Source organism: Carcharhinus amblyrhynchos, chromosome 26 (genome assembly GCF_965287045.1).
Source record: "Carcharhinus amblyrhynchos chromosome 26, sCarAmb.v2.hapA, whole genome shotgun sequence".
Classification (NCBI taxonomy): Eukaryota; Metazoa; Chordata; class Chondrichthyes; order Carcharhiniformes; family Carcharhinidae; genus Carcharhinus; species Carcharhinus amblyrhynchos.
The window spans coordinates 43,014,788-43,038,458 of record NC_137349.1 but is presented as its reverse complement, the minus strand read 5'-3'; the positions used below and the strand labels follow the sequence as shown (position 1 = coordinate 43,038,458).

General features: G+C 43.5%; 1 protein-coding gene across 4 annotated transcripts in view; it reads right to left on the bottom strand.

The window, feature by feature from the left end:
- LOC145358494 (uncharacterized) overlaps positions 1 to 23,671 on the bottom strand; it is a 63,177-nt gene that overhangs the window by 7,191 nt on the left and 32,315 nt on the right. For all 4 annotated transcript variants that reach the window (XM_080212604.1, XM_080212606.1, XM_080212607.1 and 1 more), the window contains exons 9-14: positions 19,557 to 20,130; positions 18,439 to 18,559; positions 14,073 to 14,171; positions 6,865 to 6,960; positions 6,517 to 6,614; positions 2,686 to 2,823 (exon numbers count right to left, since the gene is read on the bottom strand). In XM_080212604.1, the coding sequence (XP_080068730.1) occupies positions 2,706 to 2,823; positions 6,517 to 6,614; positions 6,865 to 6,960; positions 14,073 to 14,171; positions 18,439 to 18,559; positions 19,557 to 20,130 (1,106 nt within the window). In that variant the 3' untranslated portion in view covers positions 2,686 to 2,705. The remainder of the gene's footprint in view (positions 1 to 2,685; positions 2,824 to 6,516; positions 6,615 to 6,864; positions 6,961 to 14,072; positions 14,172 to 18,438; positions 18,560 to 19,556; positions 20,131 to 23,671) is intronic.

Below are 23,671 nucleotides of genomic sequence, written 5' to 3'. Positions count from 1 at the left end.
GTTGAATGACAAGGACAGCTAACTATATATTTTTTAAAGGCAGAGAAACTTGTAAGTGTGGGTATTCAAAGAGGCTTAGGTGTGCACGCACAAGGAATGTAAAAAGTTAACATGCAGGTACAGTAAGCAAATGGCGTTTTGGCTTATTTCAAGGCGATTGGGGTATAGGAGTAAAGAAGTCTTGCCCAAGGTGTATGGGATTTTGCTGAGATTAAAGCTGGAGTAGTGTTTGCAGCTTTGGTCTCCACATTTAAGCAAGGTTATACTTGCATTGGAGGCAATTGAGTGAAGATTCACCAGATTGGTCCCTTGGGAAGAGGGGTTGTCTTATGATGAGAGGTTGAGTAAATTGGGTGTTTCCTTTGGAGTTGGGGAGAATGAGAGGTGATCTCACTGAATGGTGCCTTTTTTAAAGGGTGCCCTGATCTCTGTCCTGAAAAACAAGCCCCACTCCCCCCATAACAGACCTGGCAACCCATGCTGACAAGTTGCGGTGGGAATGTGGGATGCTGAGAGGTTGGGGCTGCTCCCCTCGTCAGTGGAGGGTGTCATCTTGTTCCTAGTGGGGGGATGGGGCTCATCTCTGAATGCTGAGATCTTTTGCCCCGATCTCGGGCTGATGATGTGTTTTATGTTTGGAATACGTCTGCATTGCAAAATTGCCTTCAATCCTGTTTTTCTGCTGATAGGAGCACTTAGAGCAAATACAGAACCACACCCAATGTATAAGGGTACCTAAAATTTGTAACCACACAACCAGTTTCATCTGAATATTACGGAAGACATTGTTCAACCCCTTAACAACCTGAAACTAACACTCCCTCACATATACAATTACTGTGCAAACTTTCCCCTATTAGTGAAGTACAAAAAGTGCAGGGAAATTAGAAAATCAAAGAGTGGATATGAGAAAGCTTTGGCTGGTAAAAGTAGGGAAAATCCCAGGGAAAGAGTAAAGTCCATTAGGAAGCCAGTGACATATCACAGGGATTAGTGTTGGGTCCTCTGTTATTCATAATTTACATAAACAACATAGATTACAACGTGGGAGGTAGAATTAGTAAGTTTGCAGTTGATTTAAAGATTGGCCAGGTGATTAACAGTGCTGTTGAGTGTCTTGGGCTTAGACAGAACGATCAAACGAGCAGATAAGTGGCAGGTGGAATTCAACCCTGAAAAGTGTGAGGTGATACACTTGGAAAGGAGTAATCTGACAAATATTCAATGAATGGTAGAACACAAGGAATTTCTGTGAAACAAAGGAACTGTGGCATGTTTTTCCATAGGTCTCTGAAGGCAGAAGGGACATGTTAGTAGGGTGGGAAACTTGCCTTTATCAATCAAGGCATAGACTACAAAAATACAGGGAAGTCATGTTGGAGTTGTATAGAACTGGTGCAGTTCTGGTCACCACGTTACAGAGAGGATGTGATTGTACTGGAGAGGGTGCAGAAGAGATTCACTAGGATGCTTCCTGGGATGGAACATTTAAGTTGCAAAGGGATTGGGTGGGCTTGGATTGTTTCCATTGGGCAGAGAAGACTGAGGGACATCTTGATCAAAGTGTACAAGATTATAAGAGACATGGACAGAGTGGATAAGGGGCAGCTGTGCTCCTTAGTTGAAGGGTCAGTCACAAGGGGACATAGGTTCAAGGTGAGGGGCAGGAGGTTTAGGGGAGATACAAGGAAAAGTTTTTTTTACCTAGAGGTGACAGTCTGGAACGCGCTGCCTGGGAGGGCAGTGGAACCGGGTTGCCTCACATCCTTTAAAAAGTACCTGGATGAGCACTTGGCACATCATAACATTCAGGACTATGGCTAAGTGCTGGTAAATGGGATTAGGTGGGAGATCAGGTGTTTTGTGTGTGTTGGTACAGACTCGATAAGCCAAAGGGTCTCTTCTGCACTGTATGATTTTATGCTTTCTCTCTCATTCTGCTCTCAGAGTCTAGTTTTACCACACAGAAGATGCCCTTCAGCCCATCATATCTGCACAGGCCAGCAAACACCTGTCTATTCCAATCCCATTTTCCACCACTTGGTCCATAGCCGTGTACGCTGTCGCATTTCAAGTGCTCATCTAAATGCTTCTTAAATATTGTGATGGTTCCTGCCTTTACCACCCTTTCAGGCAGTGAGTTGCAGATTCCCACCACCCTCTGGATGAAGAAGTTTTCCTCAAATTCCCTCTAAATCTCTGCCCTCTGGTTACTGACCCCTCTAGTAAGGGGGAAGGTTCCTTCCTATCTACCTTATCTATATCTCTCGTAATCTTATACACCTCAATCAGGTCCCCTCAGCTTTCTCTGCTCTAAGGAGAGAGCAATCCCAGCTTAACCAGCCTCGCTTCAGAGCTGAAACACTCCAGCCCAGGAAACATGCTGGTGAATCTCCTCTACACCCTCTCCAGTACAATCACACCCTTCCTATAGCGTGGCAACCAAAACAGAACACAGTACTGTAGCTACAGCCTAACTAGTATTTTTAACATGTCCATCAAAACCCCTCTGCTCTTATATTCAATATTTCAGCTAATAAAGGCAAATATGCCATGAGCCTTCTTGTCCATCTGCTTCCTTCAGGTATCTGACATGCATTACAAGGTCCCGCTTTTTCACTTTCTCTGTTGTGTTTCTGCTCCTGTTTAGTGAGCATTTCAAACGAAACAGTTGCACGATTTTACCTTTTGTCCTCTCCAGACAGTTAGGTGTCAACAGGCAGCTGGGCTTCAATGTCAACTCGGCAAATTGGACACTTCTTACTGGTGGCCAACCACTGGTCCACACAAATCTGGTGGAAGAGATGCATACATGGGAGGCGCCTGCAATGAAGAGTAAAGAGTGTTATAGCTGGCTGAGGAGTTGAGTAATCATTGAAACAATTCACACATTTCATTCCTCACTGATAAGTTGGGAGATTTTGATCAATTTTAGTCAAGATCTCCAAACGTGCAGATTCAATACCGGATGCAAATTCTATGTCTCAAAAAAGGAAGTTTCACACCATAATTGGCTGCTTTTGAATTTGAGTGCAAATTATTAGTGAAGATACAGGAATTGCAGCATAAAAATGCTTGGAAGGAAAAACCGAGGGGGTGTGTAAACAGGAGCAGAGGTCACTCAGACACAGGGAAGAACTGAAAAACTATCCAGAATCTGAAAGTGATATCAGAAGAGTGGTGGAACCCAAGGAATTGCAGATAAGTGATTAGTTTAGATGGGATCCAATTAAACCAACCTGGGGCAAATGTTTTGGTCAATTTCATAATTGATGAAGGGGAGGCAGATAAATTTATAAACAAGAGAAATGGTAAACCTGTTAAGCAGAGAAATGATTTGGTTACAAATAAGTAGAGTGGGTCAGGAAGGTGCAGTGAGAGTGTCTAAGGTCATAGGATATCAGGTACAATTAGAAAAAAGTTAAAGCTACAGTTACTATAAATCTAAACATGAAAAGCATGCACAGTAAGATTGATTAATTAATAGCACAGATAAAAATTAATTGGTTTGATCTAACAGCTATTAAATGTTTGCAGAAGTGAGTCAGCTAAGATAGATGGGGACATCAGATTAAAAGATATGACAATAATATGGCTCTAAACATTGACTCTCTAAACCATTGATGCATAGCTATGTACCATCTACAAGCTGCAGTGCAACAAATCACCAAGGCTCCTTAGGCAACACTTGGTAAAAGTATGACTTCTACCATCTAGGACAAAGGCAGCAGATGTATGGGAACACAATCATCTGGGAGTTCCTCTCCAAGTCACACACCATCCTGATTTGGAAATATATTGCCGTTGCTTTGACGTCAGTAGGTCAAAATCCTGGAATTCCCTCCCTACCAGCATTTTGTACCTGTACGCCATGGATTGCAGCGGTTCATCATCACCTTCTTAGGAATGGACAACAAATGCTGGTCTTTTCAGGGGTCAGGCCACATCTCAAAGAATAAAAAAAGCTCCGAACTAATTCAGAATTTGCAACAGATATGCAATTTCTTAAGGAATTAAAATCCCACGCGATAAGTGGTCCACCAGTGGTTGACAAAAGTTGTTAAATGTAATATTAAACAGGGAGCCTCAATGTTGCCTGAGGATTGAGAGAATATTTAAAATTCGGCAAAGGAGACAAAGAAATCGAGAAAGAAATAGAAAAGGGAATGAGAGTAAGAGATAAAAAGGGTATGCACAAAAAGGAAGATATTAGATGAAATAAAGGTGGAATTCTTAGAAGCAAATACAAAATATTATATTGGGGAATAAAGGAATGGCAGAGAAATTAATCAAATATTTTTTCACAATTTTTTTCAGAATGTACAAAGTGTCTAACAAGAATAAAGAACTTTAATAATTTATTAAAGAAATAGTACTGGATAAATTATTGGCACTAAAAATCCCCTGGACCTGACGATCCTCAACCTTGAGGTTTCAAGACTTAGCTGAAGCGATTTTGATCTGACAAAATTCTAGAGTGATTCCATGGATTGGAAGGTAGCAAACAAAAACCCACTATTCAAGGAGGGGGAAAAGAGAGACCAGGGATGTAGGCTCATTAGCTTGATGCCAATCTGAGAGCCAATCCATTATTTGGGACAGGGCCCTGGAAAATTCTAATATGATTGAGCAGCATCTAAACAGAAACAGAAAATCATATTTCTCAAATCTGAGAAGAGCTTTTTGATCATTTGATAAGAGATTAGGGATCATGGGATTGGGTTCATATATCAATACAGATTAAGGTTGGTTAAGACACAAAACAGTAGGAATAAAAGTGCCAGTTTTAGGTTGGTAGGCTGTACTACTGAGCCTACTGCAAGGATCAGTTCTTATTACTCAGCGATTTACAACTTGCATTAGTGACTTAGATGAGGGAATACTGTACAATTTATCCAGGTTTACTGATGATGCAAAGTTAGCTGAGGAAGGTTGGTCCTCAGAAATAGTTAGCAAGCCACTCAGTTCAAGTGCAATTAGGGATGGGCAACAAATGCTGGCATTTGCCAGAGACACCCACACCTCACAAATAAAAAAAAAGGACAAGCCTGTGAAAGGATAACAAAGAACAATACAGCACAGGAACAGGCCCTTCGGCCCTCCAAGCCTGCACCACTCACGCACCCAACTAGACCATTCGTTTGTATCCCTCTATTCCCAGTCTGTTCATGTGGCTTTCTAGATAAGCCTTAAACGATCCCAGCATGTCTGCCTCAAGCACCTTGCTTGGCAGTGCATTCCAGGCCCCCATCACCCTCTGTGTAAAATACGTCCCCCTGACATCTGTGTTGAACGTTGCTCCCTCACCTCGAACTTGTGACCCCATGTGTTCGTCACCTCCAACCTGGGAAAAAGCTTCCCACTGTTCACCCTATCTATGCCCTTCATAATTTTATACACCTCTATTAGGTCGCCCCTCATCCTCCATCTTTCCAGGGAGAACAACCCCAGTTTACCCAATCTCACCTCATAGCTAATACCCTCCATACCAGGCAACATCCTGGTAAACCTCCTCTGCACTCTCTCCAAAGCCTCCATGCCCTTCTGTTAGTGTGGTGACCAGAACTGGACACAGTATTCCAAATGTGGCCTAATCAATGTTTTATATAACTGCAACATCATATGCCAACTTTTATACTCTATGCCCCATCCAATAAAGGCAAGCATACCATATGCCTTCTTCACCACCTTTTCCACCTGTGCTGCCACCTTTAAGGATCTGTGGACTTGCACACCCAGATCCCTCTGTGTGTCTATACTCCTGATGGTTCTGATTTATTGTATAACTCCCCCCTAAATTAGATATACAAAAATGCTGCATTTATCTGGATTAAATTCCGTCTGCCATTTCTCCACCCAATTTTCCAGCCTATCTATATCCTGCTGTATTCTCTGGCAATGTTCATCACTAACCGCAACTCCAGCAATCTTTGTGTCGTCCGCAAACTTATTGATCACACCAGCTACATCTTCTTCCAAATCATTTATATATATCACAAACAGCAGAGGTCCCAATACAGATCCCTGCGGAACACCACTAGTCACAGATTTCCAACCAGAAAAAGACCCCTCCACTGCTCCCCTCTCATATGGCCAAGTCAGTTCTCCACCCATCTCGCCAGCTCACCTTTTATCCTGTGAGATTTAACATTTTGCACCAGCCTGCCATGAGGGACCTTGTCAAATGCTTTACTAAAATCCATACAGACGACATCCTCGTCAATCGTTGTTGTCACCTCCTCAAAAAACTCAACCAAATTTGTGAGGCAAATAAAGCCAGGTTAAGACACTGGCAGATAGAATATAATGGGCAGAAGTGTGAAGTTATTCCCTTTGGAAGTAAAAATGTAGAATATTTTCTTTTAAATGGAGGGAAGATGACAAAAATGCGTACATTTTGCAGAGCTTGGCAGAATGAGAGGCGATCTCGTTGACACATAAAATTCTTAAGGGGTTTGACAAGAGCGATGCGGGAAGGATGCAGTGACAACCTGGAGCTCTGCTGGGATTTCTCACCTAACATCTTCTCCTTCCTCTAATGGTGATAAACAGATGGTGCATTTCTCCTCCACTTCAGACGCCTCCTTCCCCTCTGTACAAGTCTCCAGTGTCCTCTGAAAAATGAAATGGGTGAATGGGCAGATGAAATATTAATCTCAACAATGCCACACGTAGAAGATTTTACAAATCATGGCTCGGGGCAGGTAATTGCTCAACAGAGTCATGCGCAACTTCCATCTGCTAACAACCTGTCTCACAATCAGAAACTCACACAACCACCAGCAATCAATCAACATTGCTTAAAACATTAGCACAATAAAAAAAGATTGCTGTGGGCAAAAGCTATATGCAAAAAGATCTCACCTTTTCATACTTGTGCAGGAATGTGTATCTCTCAATGGTGCTTTGCGATGCTCCATGGTTTAAATCACTAAACTGATCCTCCAAGTGCAGCAGGTCCTCCAATAAAATAAAAGAACAGATCACAAAGCAGCTCGAAGCTATAGCATCCAATGAGGATAAACTAATTTGTCTATCTGTACATGGTGTATCACTACTCACCCACTTGTATCAATGGCATTCTTCGAGTTATTGCAACAACGAAATGAGACAGCAGGAACAACCAATTAGACATTTACCTGTTCACACTGGGTTCAGGAGGGGCCGGATACTGGTTAGTACTGCTGCCTCACAGCGTTAGGAACCTGAGTTTGATTCCCAGTGCACTGGCCGTGCCAAATTCTCCCTCAGTATCCCGGAACAAACGCCAGAGTGTGGCGACAAGGGGATTTTCATAGTAACTTCATTGCAGTGTTAATGTAAGACTGTGACAATAATAAATAAACTTAAAACTGTCATTGCCCACTCCACTTTACTTGTTAGCTGTGGCTTCCAGGGTGTCAGGTATCTCCTGACCTCATTAGAGCCTTGGTTCAAACATGGACAAAAGAGCTGATCTCCAAGGACGTGAGAGACTGCCCTTGACATCAAAGCAGCATTCGACTGTGGAATCAAGTAGCCCTAGCTCACCTGGAGTGGGAACATCGGACGCACGAGAGCGTGAGTTGGTTGTATTCATTGAAGATCAATCTCAATTCCAGAACAATACTGAGGGTAGTGATCTAGATACAACCATCTTCAGTTGTTTAATCAATGACCTTCCTTCCAACACTAAATGGATATTCGTTGATGACTAAACAACATTCAGCATCATTTGCAACGACTCAGATACTGAGGCAGTCAATATCCCAGGCCAGACAAAAATTGAATATTTGCCAAATTACTCCTTTCCAAGTGCATCATATCACACTTTTCAGGGTTGAATTCCATCTGCCACTTATCTGTCCATTTGGTCATTCTGTCTAAGCCCAAGACACTCAACCTCACTGTTAATCACCTGGCCAATCTTTGTACCATGCTTCGGGACATCCTTTCCTGTATTCCTCCGTATACACAGGATCTGCTCAGATGAGGAGGATCGCAGCAAACACTCCAGACGCTGAAAGATGCCCTCATTAAAAACAGGATATGGCGTTCATCTCGTTGATTGACAGTTCCGACGCGCCACAGCAAAAAACCACATCAACCTCCTCAGAAGACAAACACGAGACACAGTGGACAGAGTACCTTTCATCGTCCAGTATTCCCTGGAGCGGAGAAGCTACAACATCTTCTCCGGAGTCTTCAACATGTTCATCTTCATCAATGACATCTCGCCAGGGCCATCCCCACACCCCCACTTCTTGCCTTCAAACAACCGCACAACCTCAAACAGGCCATTGTTCACAGCAAACTACCCAGCCTTCAGGAGAACAGTGACCACAATACCACACAACCCTGACACAGCAACCTCTGCAAGACATGCCGGATCATCGACATGGATGCCATCATCTCACGTGAGAACACCATCCACCAGGTACACGGCACATACTCTTGCAGCTCAGCCAACATTGTCTACCTGATACGCTGCAGGAAAGGATGTCCCAAAGCATGGTACAGTGGTGAGACCATGTGGACGCTATGACAATGGATGAACGAACACCACTCAATAATCACCAGGCAAGACTGTTCCCTTCCTGTTGGCGAACACTTCAGCGGTCACGAGCATTCGGCCTCTGCTCTTCAGGTAAACGTTCTCCAAGGCGGCCTTCATGACATACAACAGCGCAGAGTTGCTGAGCAGAAACTGATAGCCAAGTTCTGCACACGAGGACAGCCTCAACCGGGATCTTGGGTTCATGTCACACTATCTGTAATCCCCATGACTTGCCTGAACTTGCAACATCTTACTTACTGTCCTGTCCTGTCTGGAGAAAATACACATCTCTTTAACCTATGCTTAATGCTACCTCCACTCACATTGTCTGCACCTTCAAGACTTGAATAGCAGATTAACTGTAAAGACTCACATTCTAATCAGTATTCTATAAACTGTGTGTGCCTTTATATGACCTGTTTCTGATCAGAACTCTCCACTCACCTGATGAAGGAACAGTGTTCCGAAAGCCTGTGGCGTTTACAGAGGACTGGAGGATAGCGAACGTGGTACCGTTGTTTAAAAAGGGTAGGAGGGATAGCCCAGGTAACTACAGGCCGGTGAGCTTAACGTCAGTGGTAGGTAAGTTGACGGAGAGGATTCTTAGGGATAGGATGCATGCGCACTTGGAGCGTTGCGATCTGATTAAGGATACGCAGCATGGCTTTGTCAAGGGGAAGTCTTGCCTTACGAATCTGGTAGAATTCTTTGAGGAGGTGACAAAAACGGTTGATGAAGGACGAGCCGTTGATGTCGTCTATATGGATTTCAGTAAGGCTCATGGTAGGTTGGTACAGAAGATTAAAGCTCATGGGATATGTGGTCAGGTATCTAGATGGGTAGAGAACTGGCTTGCAAAGAGGAGTCAGAGAGTAGTCATGGAGGGGTCTTTTTCTAGCTGGAGGTCTGTCACTAGTGGTGTGCCACAGGGCTCAGTACTGGGACCTCTTCTCTTTGTAGTGTATATAAATGATTTGGAAGAGGGAGTAGGTGGTGTGATCAGCAAATTTGCTGATGACACCAAGATGGCTGGACTGGCAGGCAGTGAGGAGCAGTGTCTGGCAATACAGCGGGATATTGATAGGCTGGTTGATTGGGCAGATACATGGCAAATGGAAGTTAATCCGGATAAATGTGAGGTGATGCATTTTGGCCGGAATAATGTAGGGGAAGTTATATGATAAAGGGTAAGTCAGTAAGGAGTTTAGAGTCACAGCAAGACCTGGGGGTGCAAGTGCACAAGTCTTTGAAGGTGGCAGGACAAGTGGAGAGGGTTGTGAAGAAAGCCTATGGTATGTTAGCCTTTATAGGAAGGGGTATAGAATATAAGAGCTGGAGTCTAATGTTTCAGTTGTACAGAACGTTGGTTCGGCCGCATTTGGAGTACTGTGTTCAGTTCTGGTTGCCTTAATACTGGAAGGACGTGGAGACTCTGGAGAGAGTGCAGAGGAGGTTTACCAGGATGTTGCCTGGTATGGAAGGACTGGGGTATGAGGAAAGATTGAAGAAATTGGGGTTCTTTTCCCTTGAAAGACGCCGACTGAGGGGGGATCTAATAGAGGTATATAAGATTATGAAGGGTATAAATAGAGTAAACAGAGGTAAGCTATTTCCTATAATAGAGACACGTAGGACAAGGGACTTAAGGTGAGGGGGGAGCGGTACAACACAGATATTAGAGGGAGGTTTTTCACACAGAGGGTAGTGGGGGTATGGAATGCTCTGCCAAGTAAGGTGGTGGAGACAAACACGCCAGAGTCCTTTAAGAGTAAATTAGACAGGCACATGACTGAGTTGGAGATGGGTGGATATAGGAGAACCTTTTAAATAAGGGTCATTAGCATTGGGGCGTCCCTGGTAATGTAAATGGGTATAGTATGATAATAATGTTTTTTTTCTCTTTCATTCACAGGTTTTAAGTCGGTCCATCTTGTATCCAACGAGGGGCATACAGACAATGGGTCGTACTGGGGCTGCTCTTGGTTGTTCGAGATTGGCCTAGTGCTTCATGTCGTTAGTGTGTGCCTAAACTGGACAAGATAAGCTGGCAAGACGACAGCTCAGTGACTATCACTGATTGCTGTGCAGACACATGGATTTGGGCCGGTGTCTGTGGGAGTTTGCGCATTCTCCCCGTGCTTGCGTGGGTTTTCTCCGGGTGCTCCGGTTTCCTCCCACACCCCAAAGATGTGCTGTTAGGCTGATTGGCAGGAATAAATTGTCCCTAAATCAGTTTCGCTCAATCTGGATGGCCATAAAACATTAGATAGGGTCATGAGTAGTGAGGTGGACTGGTGGTGTTGAGATGGCGGCGCGGGCTCGTTGGGCCGAAGGGCCTGTTTCCCGGGCTGATTTTGTTCTTTGTTTATCAAATAAACCTGTTGGACTTTAACCTGGTGTTGTGAGACTTCTTGCTGTGCACACCACCAGTCACAGGCCTCCACTCAGAGAAGCGATCCTCCACTACCACTTGCTGGTTTCTTCCATTGAGTCAATGTCTAATCCAATTTACTACCTCTCCATGTATACCTAGCGAATGAACCTTCCTAACTAACCTCCCATGCGGGACCTTGTCAAAAGCCTTACTGAAGTCCATGTAGACAACATCCACCGCCTTCCCTTCATCCACTTTCCTGGTAACCTCCTCAAAGAACTTTAACAGATTGGTTAAACATGACCTACCATGCACAAAGCCATGTTGACTCTCCCTAATAAGTCCCTGTCCATCTAAGTATTTGTAGATCCTTTCTCTTAGTACTCCTTCCAGTAATTTACCTACTACTGACATCAAACTTACCGGCCTATAATTTCCTGGATTACTTTTCGAACCTTTTTTAAACAACAGAACAACATGAGCTATCCTCCAATCATCTGGCACCTTGCCTGTGGATACTGACATTTTAAATATATCTGCCAGGGCCCCTGCAATTTCAACACTCGTCTCCTTCAAGGTCTGAGGGAAAACCCTGTCCGATCCTGGGGATTTATCAACTCTGATTTGCCTCAAGACAGCAAGCATCTCCTCCCCTTTAATCTGTATTGGTTCCATGACCTTCCTACTTCTTTGTCTTATTTCCATAGACTCAATGCCAGTTTCCTTAATAAATACGGATGCAAAAAACTCATTTAATATCTCCCCCATTTCTTTTGGTTCCATACATAGCTGACCACTCTGATCTTCAATAGGACCAATTTTATCCCTCAGTATCCTTTTGCTCTTAATATACCTGTAGAAGCTCTTAGGATTATCCTTCACCTTGACTGCCAAAGCAACTTCATGTATTCTTTTAGCCCTCCTGATTTCCTTAAGTAGTTTCTTACACTTTTTATACTCCTCAAGCATCTTATTTGTTCCCTGTTGCCTATACATGTCATACATCTCTCTCTTCTTTGTCAGAGTTCCAATATCCCTCGAGAACCAAGGTTCCTTATTCTTATTCACTTTGTCTTTAATCCTGACAGGAACATACAAACTCTGCACTCTCAAAATTTCTCCTTTGAAGGCCTCCCACTTACCAATCACATCTTTGCCAGAGAACAGCCTGTCCCAATCCACGCTTTTTAGATCCTTTCTCATTTCTTCAAATTTGGCTTTTTTTCAGTTTAGAACCTCAACCCGAGAACCAGATCTATCTTTATCTATGATCAAGTTGAAACTAATGGTGTTATGATCACTGGAACCAAAGTGTTCCCCTACACACACTTCCATCACTTGCCCTAACTCATTTCCTAATAGAAGATTTAATATTGCATCCTCTCTAGTTGGTACCTCTATATATTGATTTAGAAAATTTTCCTGAACACATTTTACAAACTCCACCCTGTCTAGACCTTTAACAGCGTGGGAATCCCAATCTAAATATGGAAAATTAAAATCCCCTACTATCATAACTTTATGATTCCGGCAATTGTCCGCTATCTCCCTGCAGATTTGCTCCTCCAATTCTGGCTGACTATTGAGTGGTCTATAATACAACCCCATTAATGTGGTCATACCTTTCCTGTTTCTCGGCTCCACTCATATGGCCTCGGTAGACAAGGCCATATTGTCTGTGAGACTTACATGACTGTGAGACAAGGCCACTGTTGATGGGGGATCTCTCCCGACAGGCAATAATAGGTCCACCACAGACTGGGAGAAAATGCATAAGAAAGAATATAGGCAGCCAGAAAGAGCCAGTAGTCCCCAAAAAAATTAGAGTTTATCATTGCTTGCACTGTGGAAAGTCATGCAGGTCTACAATTGATCTCCACAGCCAAACTGGGACACACAACAGATGATTCTACACACTAAATAAACCAGCCATCGTCAGTGATGAAGGGAAACCAATGATTATTCAAAGGCTGCTTTTTGTGCTAAAAATCACAAATATTGAATGAAGATGTTTTATAAAACTACCGAGTAAAAAGAATAGATTAGCATTGATTCCAAAGTGAAGATGTTAGCTTTCTGCATCCTGCAGTGTAGTTCCAATCAGCATACGATCACATCGATGTAGACTCAAGGAAAGCAGCAATTCTAATTTTGCCATGTGAATCCTGCACTTTGTCATGGAACAAGATTGATAGTTACCGGTCTATTTTCAATGCTGGAAATTATAACATGTATATTCCAAGGAAAGTGCTTATTCCTCGAGTAATATTGCACCCATCATATTTAAACCTACCCATTTCAACTTAGGAGAAAACACTTTCATAGAATCACAGAAACCCTACAGTACAGAGAGAGGCCATTTGGCCCATCAAGTCTGCACCAACCACAATCTCACTCACGCCCTACCCCCATATCCATACATATTTTACCCACTAATCCTCTAACCTACACATCTACGGTCAATTTAGCATGGCCAATCAACCTAACCCGCCCATCTTTGGGAGGAAACCGGAGCACCCGGAGGAAATCCATGCAGACACGAGGAGAATGTGCAAACTCCACACAGTGATCCAAGCTGGGAATCAAACCCAGGTCCCTGGAGCTGTGAAGCAGCAGTGTTAGGGGTAAGTTTTTCACTCAGAGGGTGGTGAGTGAATGGAATCGGCTGCCGTCGGTGGTGGTGGAGGCGAACTCGCTGGGGTCTTTTAAAAGACTTCTGGATGAGTATATGGGATCTAACAGGATTGGGGGTTATAGCTAGGTCTATGGCTTAGTAGGTATAGATGTGATCGGCGCAACTTGTGGGCCGAAGGGCCTGTTTGTACTGCAGTGTTCTATGTTCTATCTCTGCTAGTTGCTATTAAATGCATCTCCATAGCACTGTTGCCTCACAGCGCCAGGGACCGGGTTCAATTCCCAGCTTAAGTCACTGTCTGTGCGGAGTCTGCAGATTTTCCCCATGTTTGCATGGGTTTCATCCGGGTGCTCCAGTTTCCTCCTACAGTCTGAAAGATGTGCTGGTTAGGTGCATCGGTCATGCTAAATTCTCCCTCAGTGTACCCGAACAAGCACCAGGGCGAGACGACTAGGAGATTTTCACAGCAATTTCATTGCAGTGTTAATATAAGCCTACTTGCGACACTAATAAACTTTAAAATTTACCTGGTAACCCCTGTGCATCGTGACGTGGCTTTGCATACCCCGCAGTCCATGATGGGGAAAGACTTGCAAGTGTGGGTGCATGAAGATATCAGGCATCACCTGGTGCAATGAGATGAAGGAAGAGCCACAGTAAATTTCCACAGCCTCACAGGTAAACATTCAAATATTCAGCTAAAACATGAGAAAGACTTCATAGAGAGTACAGTTCATAGGTATAGGTTTAATTGTAAGTGTTTGAAAACAGCAAGCAGGAGAATAGGGTCAAACATACCTAAACAGAAAATAAAAACAGAAAATGCAGGAAATACCCAGCCTTTCAAGCGGAACGCTATCAACCCAAAACATTAACTCTCTTTCTCTAGACCTGCGGAAAATTCCAGAACTTGGTTTTCATTTGAGATTTTGCTTTTGGATTACCTGTAAAGTAACACTTGTTTAAGGAAAGTTCACAAGAACTTTACAGATGCTTCCCCAGGCTGTTAACTGAAAAGATTCAGGAAGATGAGAACTGTTCACTAAACTAATAGGCCGATAGGCAGGCAGTTATCCCCAATTAGCATCAGTGTCCACGTTCAGCTTGTCACCAATTTCTCTCCTAAATCAGTTGGTGAAATCTTAATTGCCATTTGATAACAACAACTTGCCTTTAACTTCACAAAACATCTCCGATGTGAGCAGGAAATTCCAGAGCTTAGGCAAGGCCAGCGCTGATGGGCCAATGCTGGTGTGAGTACTGAAGAGGTCAAAGTTGAAGAGACTGGTGGATGTGAGACATTGGGGTGTGAATTTGAAATTTGCAGTAATGTTGTTTTTCGTCAAATTGAGAGAATTATTTTGAGAATCAGCCTTTCAATGCTGTTTTATGATATTACCTCTGGAAATCCTAGTCCCTTTCAAAAAAAAGGGATTGAGCAAGAGATCAGTGAGCACACAGAGGAAGCTCGCTCCCATGTGTCAGGGTGTTGTAGGCACATTCACTGAGTACACAAGCTGTAGAAGTTATGACAGGTTTGGCTTTGGTAGACAAGGAAAATCTGCTCCCGTTAGCCTATGGTAGAAAGACTCGGGGCCACAGAAAGGTGGTTTGGAGAGCGTCGTAGCTGTCATGCCAAATTTCCTTAGTCTTCTGAGAAAGTAGAGGCACTGCTGAGCTTTCTTAAGTAAGTGTTGGCATGGGGGGGATCAGGAGAGGTTGTTGGTGATCTGGACATCTAAAAACCTGAAGCTCTCGACCCTTTCTACTTCGTCCCCATTGATGCAGATAGGAGCACATTCTTCTTTATGCTTCCTGAAGTAAGAAGTGTCTCACAATACCAGGCAAGTGACACAGGACAACGCAAGGAAGAACTTTTTTATGCAGAAGGTGGTAATGTTTTAATCGGGCAGCACAGTGGCATTTCCTCACAGCTCCAGTGATGTGGGTTTGATTCCTGACTTGGGTCACTGTCTGTGTGGAGTCTGCACATTCTCTCTGGTTCTGCATGAGTTTTCTCCCACAGTCTGAAAGATGTGTGGTTAAGTGCATTGGCCATGTTAAATTCTCCTTCAATGTACCTGGATGCACTGGAGTGTGATGACTAGGGGATTTTCACAGTAACCTCACTGCAGTGTTAATGTACAGTAAGATCTGATTTATTGTTACATGTATTAACATAGTGAAAAGTATTGTTTCTTGCACACTATACAGACCAACCATACTGTTCATAGAGAAGGAAAAGAGAGCTTAGAGTGTAGTGTTACAGTCATAGCTAGGGTGTAGAGAAACATCAACTTAATGCAAGGTAGGTCCATTCAAAAGTCTACTGGCAGCAGGAAAGAAGCTCTTCTTGAGTCAGTTGGTATGTGACCTGAGACTTTGTATCTTTTGTCCGACAGAAGGAGGAGGAAGAGTGAATGTCTGGGGTACGCGAGGTCCTTAATTATGCTGACTGCTTTGCCGAGGCCGCGTGAAGTGTAGACAGAGTCAACGGATGGGAGGCTGGTTTGAGTGATGGATTGGGCTACATTCATGGCCTTTTGTAGTTTCTTGCAGTCTTGGACAGAGCAGGAGCCATACCAAGCTGTGATACAACCAGAAAGAATGCTTACTGTGATGCAAGTTGGAGAGAGTCGTAGCTGACATGCCAAATTTCCTTAGTCTTCTGAGAAAGTAGAGGCACTGGTGAGCTTTCTTAACTATGTGTCGGCATGGGGGGGGGGCGGGAACAAGGACAGGTTGTTGGTGATCTGGACATCTAAAAACCTGAAGTTCTCGACCCTTTCTACTTCGTCCCCATTGATGTAGATAGGAGCATGTTCTTCTTTATGCTTCCTGAAGTAAGAAGTGTCTCACAATACCAGGTTAAAGTCCAACAGGTCATGAGCTTTTGGAGCGCTGCTCCTTCATCAGGTCAGTGGAGAGGTAGGTTCACAAATAAAGCATATATAGGCGAAGACACAATTGCAAGATAATGGTTGGAATGCGAGTAAAGAACAAAACATAGTGCTCAACTCATTGATCAACAGTTCCGACGTGCCACAGTGAAAAATCGCAACAACCTCCTCAGAAGACAAACATGGGACACAACCAGCAGAGTACCCTTCAACGTCCAGTACTTCCCAGAGTGGAGAAGTTATAACACCTTCTTCAGATCCTTCAACATGTCACTGATGAAGACGAACACCTCACCAAGGCCATCCTCACACTCCCATTACGTGCCTTGCAACAACTGCGCAACCTCAAACAGACCAGGGGGTCAGGGGTTGTGGGGAAAAGGCAGGAGGATGGGGATGAGAAAAATATCAACTATGATTGAATGGTGGAGCACTCGATGGGCTGAATGGCCTGATGCTGCTAAAATGTCTTATGGTCTTATTCAGTCTTTGATCTTTGGGTAAGCGTTCTCGAAAGCAGCCTTTAATCACACGGCAATGCAAAATCGCCGAGCAGAACCTGACAGCCAAGTTCTGCACATATGAGGACGGCGTCAACCGGGATCTTGGAGTCATGTCACACTACATGTAATTCTCACCATTTGGCCTGGGCTTGCAAAATTCCACCAACCATCCTGGCTTGAGACAAGTCACACCTCTTTAACCCGTGATTATCCCCCTCTACACTCGCACTGTCTGTACCTGTAAAATCTCGATTACCTATAAAGACTCGCATTCCAACCATCATCTTGCAATTGTGTCTCTGTGTACATATTCCATACATGTGAAACCTACATCTCCACTCACCTAACAAAGGAGCAGCAGTCTGAAAGCTGTTGGACTTTACCCTGGTGTTGAGACTTCTTACTGTGTCACTCCAGTCCATGCTGGCATCTCCACATCTGTATTAATGTAATGTACTTCTGACACTAATAAATAAACTCTAGATCACTGATCTACGGATTTCGAATTTTTTTATGCAGTTCTCTTGCTTACAAACTAATCATCTATATTGATCTGCGGTCAACTGTCTCAGCATTCTGTGCCTTAGCTGTTGTACCATGCAAATCTTTCTGAATCTAATTATACTGATCCTCATTGTCCAGCCTATTTTGGCATCATTTTTCAAGTACATGTCCATTACTGCAAAGAATTGATCAAAAAAGAAACAGAATGGTGAACGATATAGATGAGTCATTTGAGTGTTTGCATGGAGAACATCACTCTGAAACTGGCTCTGGTGACACCATAGAATGTACATTTTAAGAAAGCATGGGGAGAGTGGGAAATTGCTGCTCCTGCCAGCAGGGGCAGGGGCCTGATGGACTGTTTCCTGATTGATGCTTTGAAAGTCTGCACTGTCATTTCTGCCAAACCATTGGAAGCAGGGTGATATAGGGTCATGTGCATGTGTCGGATGTTTGTTCTGATAAAGATGTGAAACTCTTCTGCTGTAAACAAAGGGTCATTGTTGGAAACAATTACTTCTTCGAATGCAGTGAATCATGAAAATATGCCTCAGCTTGTCTACGGTGGCTGACAAGGATCATGATACATATGATTTACACACTAAGCCACTTTGAGTGGGTATTCAAAAACAGGAAACGTTGGAAAATCTCAGCAGGTTTGACATCAGCTGTGTGTGTGTGTGTGTGTGTGTGTGTGTGTGTGTGTGTGGGGGGGGGGCGCAGAGAGAGAGAAGAATAAAGCCAACGTGTCAAGTCTAGATGACTAATTGCCACAGCAAGCTCTATTCTCTCTCCAAAGATGCTGTCAAACCTGTTGAGACTTCCCAGCATTTTCTTTTTGTTTCAGGTTCCAGCTTCCACAGAATTTTGATTTTATCTTGAGGGCATATTCACCTTTTGATGGGTATGGGCAGTTGCAAAAGTACAATTCAAATTGATGAAATATAAAGATGAATTCACTCCATCAGAGTTTGTTTATTTCTTACCACAGGAATGGAGGGTGTTGCCATGGAAACCAGGTGTAGCCTGGGTGGCACCAACTGGTATCGGTGCAGATGGACATGTCCAGAATGGTACTGTGGGAAATTTGACGTCACCCTTTCTTCCCTGTGAACCCATACACAAAGATTAGTAATTGCACCAACAGACCCAGCTCACATCATAGATCGATTCTCCAGTCAGGTTTGCCTTTCCACAAAATTTGATTAGCAACATGCAATTACCCTTCCAGGCAGCAATCATTAAGGGGCTGTTAAAAACTCAAACCAACATGCACTGCTAAATTATTCAGCATGTCTAAATACCTGACTGACTCTAGAAGGAAGGTCAAAAATCAGAAAGGGCGAAAATCTCCTTTCTGATGGAAAATTGGAACATGCAGCATTGTAGTATGGGTCCTTAAGATAGGCCACTATCCGTTATCTGACCGTCTTTGACACCAAAGGGATATTCTGATGTGCGTGATTCTCTCCCCCACTCCAATGCCAACACCAAGGCAGTACTCCTGCCATGGGTTTCCAAGTTGCATGGGGCAGATTCAATGGAAAATCCCATTGACAGCAGCAGGGCCAGAAGATCCCGCCGCTAGCTAACAGCACACCACCTCCTGGTGTTGGGAGGCCAGACTTGCAACAAGGAAATAGCGTGGAACCAGCTAGACTCAAATCACGTGAGCAAGAAATAGTTAAAAGCAAGCCAAGTTGAACAATTATGCAGTTATCATTCTAGAACTTTATAAATGTAGTCATGAATAATATGATGCAATGGACAGAAAGCAAATGTCACACTTTTAATCTGCCACTTGGGATAAAGCAAGTTCTCAGAGTCCAATCATTTCCAACAGATAAACTGGAATCAGCTTTCCAAATCCAAGAACTGCATTGGTCTGAGATTTATCACAAGGGGAAGTACCACAAGCAACTGATTCATCTCATAATGCTCAATGGACTTACAGGATCTTTATTTGGGTTCACAGAACAAGAGGTTCTCCTCTCAAATGTGCTGCACCTCTCAAGCCAGTCCCAATACAGAAGGACTATTGCTACTCTGCAGTATCATTGGAGAGGACTGATAGTTTCGCCTAACATTGAATAATACATCTTACCTGACTGTCTCCATCCAATGGTTTCTTTGGATCTCAGGGCCTCTCTGTTGGTACACAGAACATTGTTGTTGCTGCTGGTACACAGAGCATTGCTGCTGCTGCTGGTACACAGAACACTGTTGCTGCTGCTGGTATTGGTACACAGAGCATTGCTGTTGTTGCTGGTAAACAGAACACTGTTGTTGTTGCTGATACACAGAACACTGCTGTTGTTGCTGTTGATAAACTGAGCACTGTTGTTGTTGCTGATACACAGAACATTGTTGCTGCTGCTGCTGTGGGGTACTGGCTGGCGCTAATGGAGTGTTCATTAGCACAGGAGGGGCTGCTAGAGGCGGCTGCTGATACGGTACTATATGTAGTGGTGGCACTGGTTGTTGAGAGGATGGCACAGCTGGAAGCGGTTGTGAAGTCGTAGGCCTGTATGCTGTTGAGTGTCCAGGCTGGATGCGAGCATGATAAGATGGCACTGGCCGAGCGATGGGATAACTGGTTGTTGTGGGAGGCTGACATGAAAGGCTTGTTGTCTGAGTAGTGGGTGTGGGACGAGTTAAAGCCCTCGAGAATGCAGAGTCTATCAGAGTAAAAAAAACGTTAGTCAGATTTATTAAAATAAATGTTGATTCATGAAATATAAAAAGCTGCTAAATCTGTTTCACAGTATCGCTGTGTAAGCAATAAGCACAGTAAAAAGTCTGACAACACCAGGTTTTAGTCCAACCTATTTATTTGATAATATACTCACAAGCTTTCGGGGTTAGTCTCTTCGTCAGGTTCACCTGACGAAGGGACTAACCCCGAAAGCTTGTGAGTATATTATCAAATAAATAGGTTGGACTAAAACCTGGTGTTGTCAGACTTTTTACTGTGTTTATGCCAGTCCAACGCTGGCATACCCACATCATAAGCAATAAGCTCCAGAAAGTTCAAATTGTAAGTAATCTGGTTACTGGAAAAAGCTCCACTATCTCCAAAATACAATGCATCCCTGCAAAGACCAATCAAATATACCAACCCTGTCCTGGCATAGAAATTCTAACCAGACCTGGCAGAAAGCTGTACTGGCAAGAAAACCCAACTGTGTTTCAATCACAGCCTTCTCAGGGCTCACAAACCACCTGCATGAATAATCAGGTCAAACATTGCAATTCTGCAGTCACTCATGACAACAATGCAGGCATCGCTGAAATAAGAGAGTTCCAGCACAGAAAGAGTGAAACTGCTCTGTCCCGGCATTAATGTCCCATGAGGCTCTTTTATTCTTTTCTTCTGATAGGCTTATCTAGCTTCCATTCGAATACAACTCTACTATTCATCTCAACCAGTTCTACATTCAAAAACTTTTCTGCATTATCTAAATGATTATTTCTTATATTTACCGTCCGTAAATTTAAAATTCCCACTCCCTCAAATGGAAACACCTTTCATATGTATACCCCTCTCAACTTGTGTCATCTCACCCAATCAAGATATTATTCATTTTCTTGCTCTCTTATAATTAATATAATCAACCACTAGACCATGTAGTTTTCAGAGCTCTCAGGTGTTACCCTTGAATTCCTTCTTGGATTCATTGGTAACTATTTTATTTTCATTCTGAAGGCATCGAAAAGTGTTACCATCTTCCCCAAAACTTGAACTCTTTCACAACTTAAATACCTCCATCAATCTGCTTTCTCAAGGAGAGAACTGCAACCCACTCAGTTTACTCTGATAGTTGTCTCCTCTCAGTTTTATCACAATCTGAAACTTACACTTTATCTGGTGTAATATGGAGACCATAACTGTGTGCCCTAGGTGTCATGAGACCAAGATTCCATACCACCAGAGTATTACATCTCTGCTTTTGCTTTCTATTCCTTTATAGTGAATGCCAGTGCTTTGTGAATGTAGAGCATTGTTAAGCTACTTTTTTTTTACTATATCTGTACCCCTCAATCTTGTGCACAATTACCCCTTAGCGACTAAGCACTCTTATTTTCTGAGAAGCGATGGCCTCTTTATTTCTCTTAGCAAAATACACCACCCAAACTTGCACGAGGTGAAATTAATTCTTCATTTACGTAACCATTCTGTCAATTCTCCCAAACAAAGTAGGAAAGAGAAATCAGATGACCACAGGCATGTCAAATTAAGGTTCATGTGACTGGGGGTAGTACACTGAGATGGATAGAAAGCTGATTAGCAGACAGGAAACAAAGGGAAGGAATGATCAAATTTTTTTCCAAGTAGCAGGCAATGATTGGTAGGGTATTGCAAGGATCAGTGCTAGGACCTCTATATATATTATATACATACATACATACATACATATATATATATATATATATATATATATTAGCAAAGGCGTAAGCACACAATTGAAGGCAACCTATTGACATCAACTGGAAAGCTGTTGGAGATAGGAGACAGAGTTTGAGGAAATTTGAGGCGTTCTATAGGTATGTCAAGAACAGAAGGTTGGTCAGGGCAAGATTAGGGCCAGTTACAGACAGTAGGAGGAAGTTGTGTGTGGAACCGGAAGAGATTGGAGAGGCATTGAACCATTATTTCTCTTCGGTGTTCACGCAGGACGATATGAATGTAGCTGAGGAGGTCACTGGGGTGAAGGGGCGTAAAATAGAAAGTATTGTAGTTGATACAGAGGATGTGTTGGATATTCTAGATGGGTTGAAAATAGATAAGTCCCCTGGTCCAGACGGGATTTACCCTAGGATTCTATGGGAGGCAAGAGAGGTGATTGCAGAGCCACTGGCTCTGATCTTCAGGTCGTCGTTGGTCTCTGGTATAGTACCGGAAGATTGGAGGACAGCGAATGTTGTCCCATTGTTTAAGAAGGGGAGCAGAGACTTCCCTGGGAATTATAGGCCAGTGAGTCTTACTTCTGTAGTGGGCAAGGTTTTAGAAAGAATTATTAGGGATAGGATTTATAGTTATTTGGAGAGTAATGAATTGATTAGAGATAGTCAGCATGGTTTTGTAGCGGGAAGGTCGTGCCTTACTAACCTTATTGAGTTCTTTGAGAAGGTGACCAAAGAGGTGGATAGGGATAAGGCAGTAGATGTGGTATATATGGATTTTAGTAAGGCGTTTGATAAGGTTCACCATGGTATGCTTCTGCAGAAAATGCAGATGTATGGGATTGGTGGTAATTTAGGTACTTGGATCAGGAATTGGTTAGCAGATAGGAGACAGAGGGTGGTGGTTGATGGTAATTATTCATCATGGAGTTCGGTTACGAGTGGTGTGCCTCAGGGATCTGTTTTGGGGCCACTGCTGTTTGTAATCTTTATTAATGATCTGGATGAGGGTATAGTTGGGTGGATTAGTAAGTTTGCTGATGACACCAAAGTCGGAGGTGTGGTAGATTGTGAGGAAGGGTGTCGAAGTTTGCAGGGTGACTTGGACAGGTTGCAGAGCTGGGCCGCGAGGTGGCGGATGGAGTTTAATGCGGAGAAGTGTGAGGTAATCCATTTCGGTAGGAATAACAGATGTGTTGAGTATAGGGCTAACGGGAGGACTTTGAATAGAGTGGAGGAGCAGAGGGATCTAGGTGTATGTGTACATAGATCCCTGAAAGTTGGGAATCAAGTATATAAGGTTGTTAAGAAGGCGTACGGTGTCTTGGCGTTTATTGGTAGGGGGATTGAATTTAGGAGTCGCAGCGTCATGTTGCAACTGTACACAACTCTGGTGCGGCCGCACTTGGAGTACTGTGTGCAGTTCTGGTCCCCACATTACAGGAAGGATGTGGAGGCTTTGGAGAGGGTGCAGAGGAGGTTTACCAGGATGTTGCCTGGTATGCAGGGGAGGTCCTATGAGGAGAGACTGAGGGATTTGGGGTTGTTTTCACTGGAAAGAAGGCGGCTAAGAGGGGATCTTATAGAAACATATAAGATGATTAGAGGTTTAGATAGGGTGGATGGTGATAGCCTGTTTCCTCGGATGGAGAAATCTAGCACGAGGGGGCATGGCTTTAAATTAATGGGGGGTAGTTATAGGACGGATGTCAGGGGCAGGTTCTTTACCCAGAGGGTGGTGAGGGACTGGAATGCCCTGCCTGCTGCAGTTGTAAATGCGCCTAGTTTGGGGGTGTTTAAGAGATTGGTGGATAG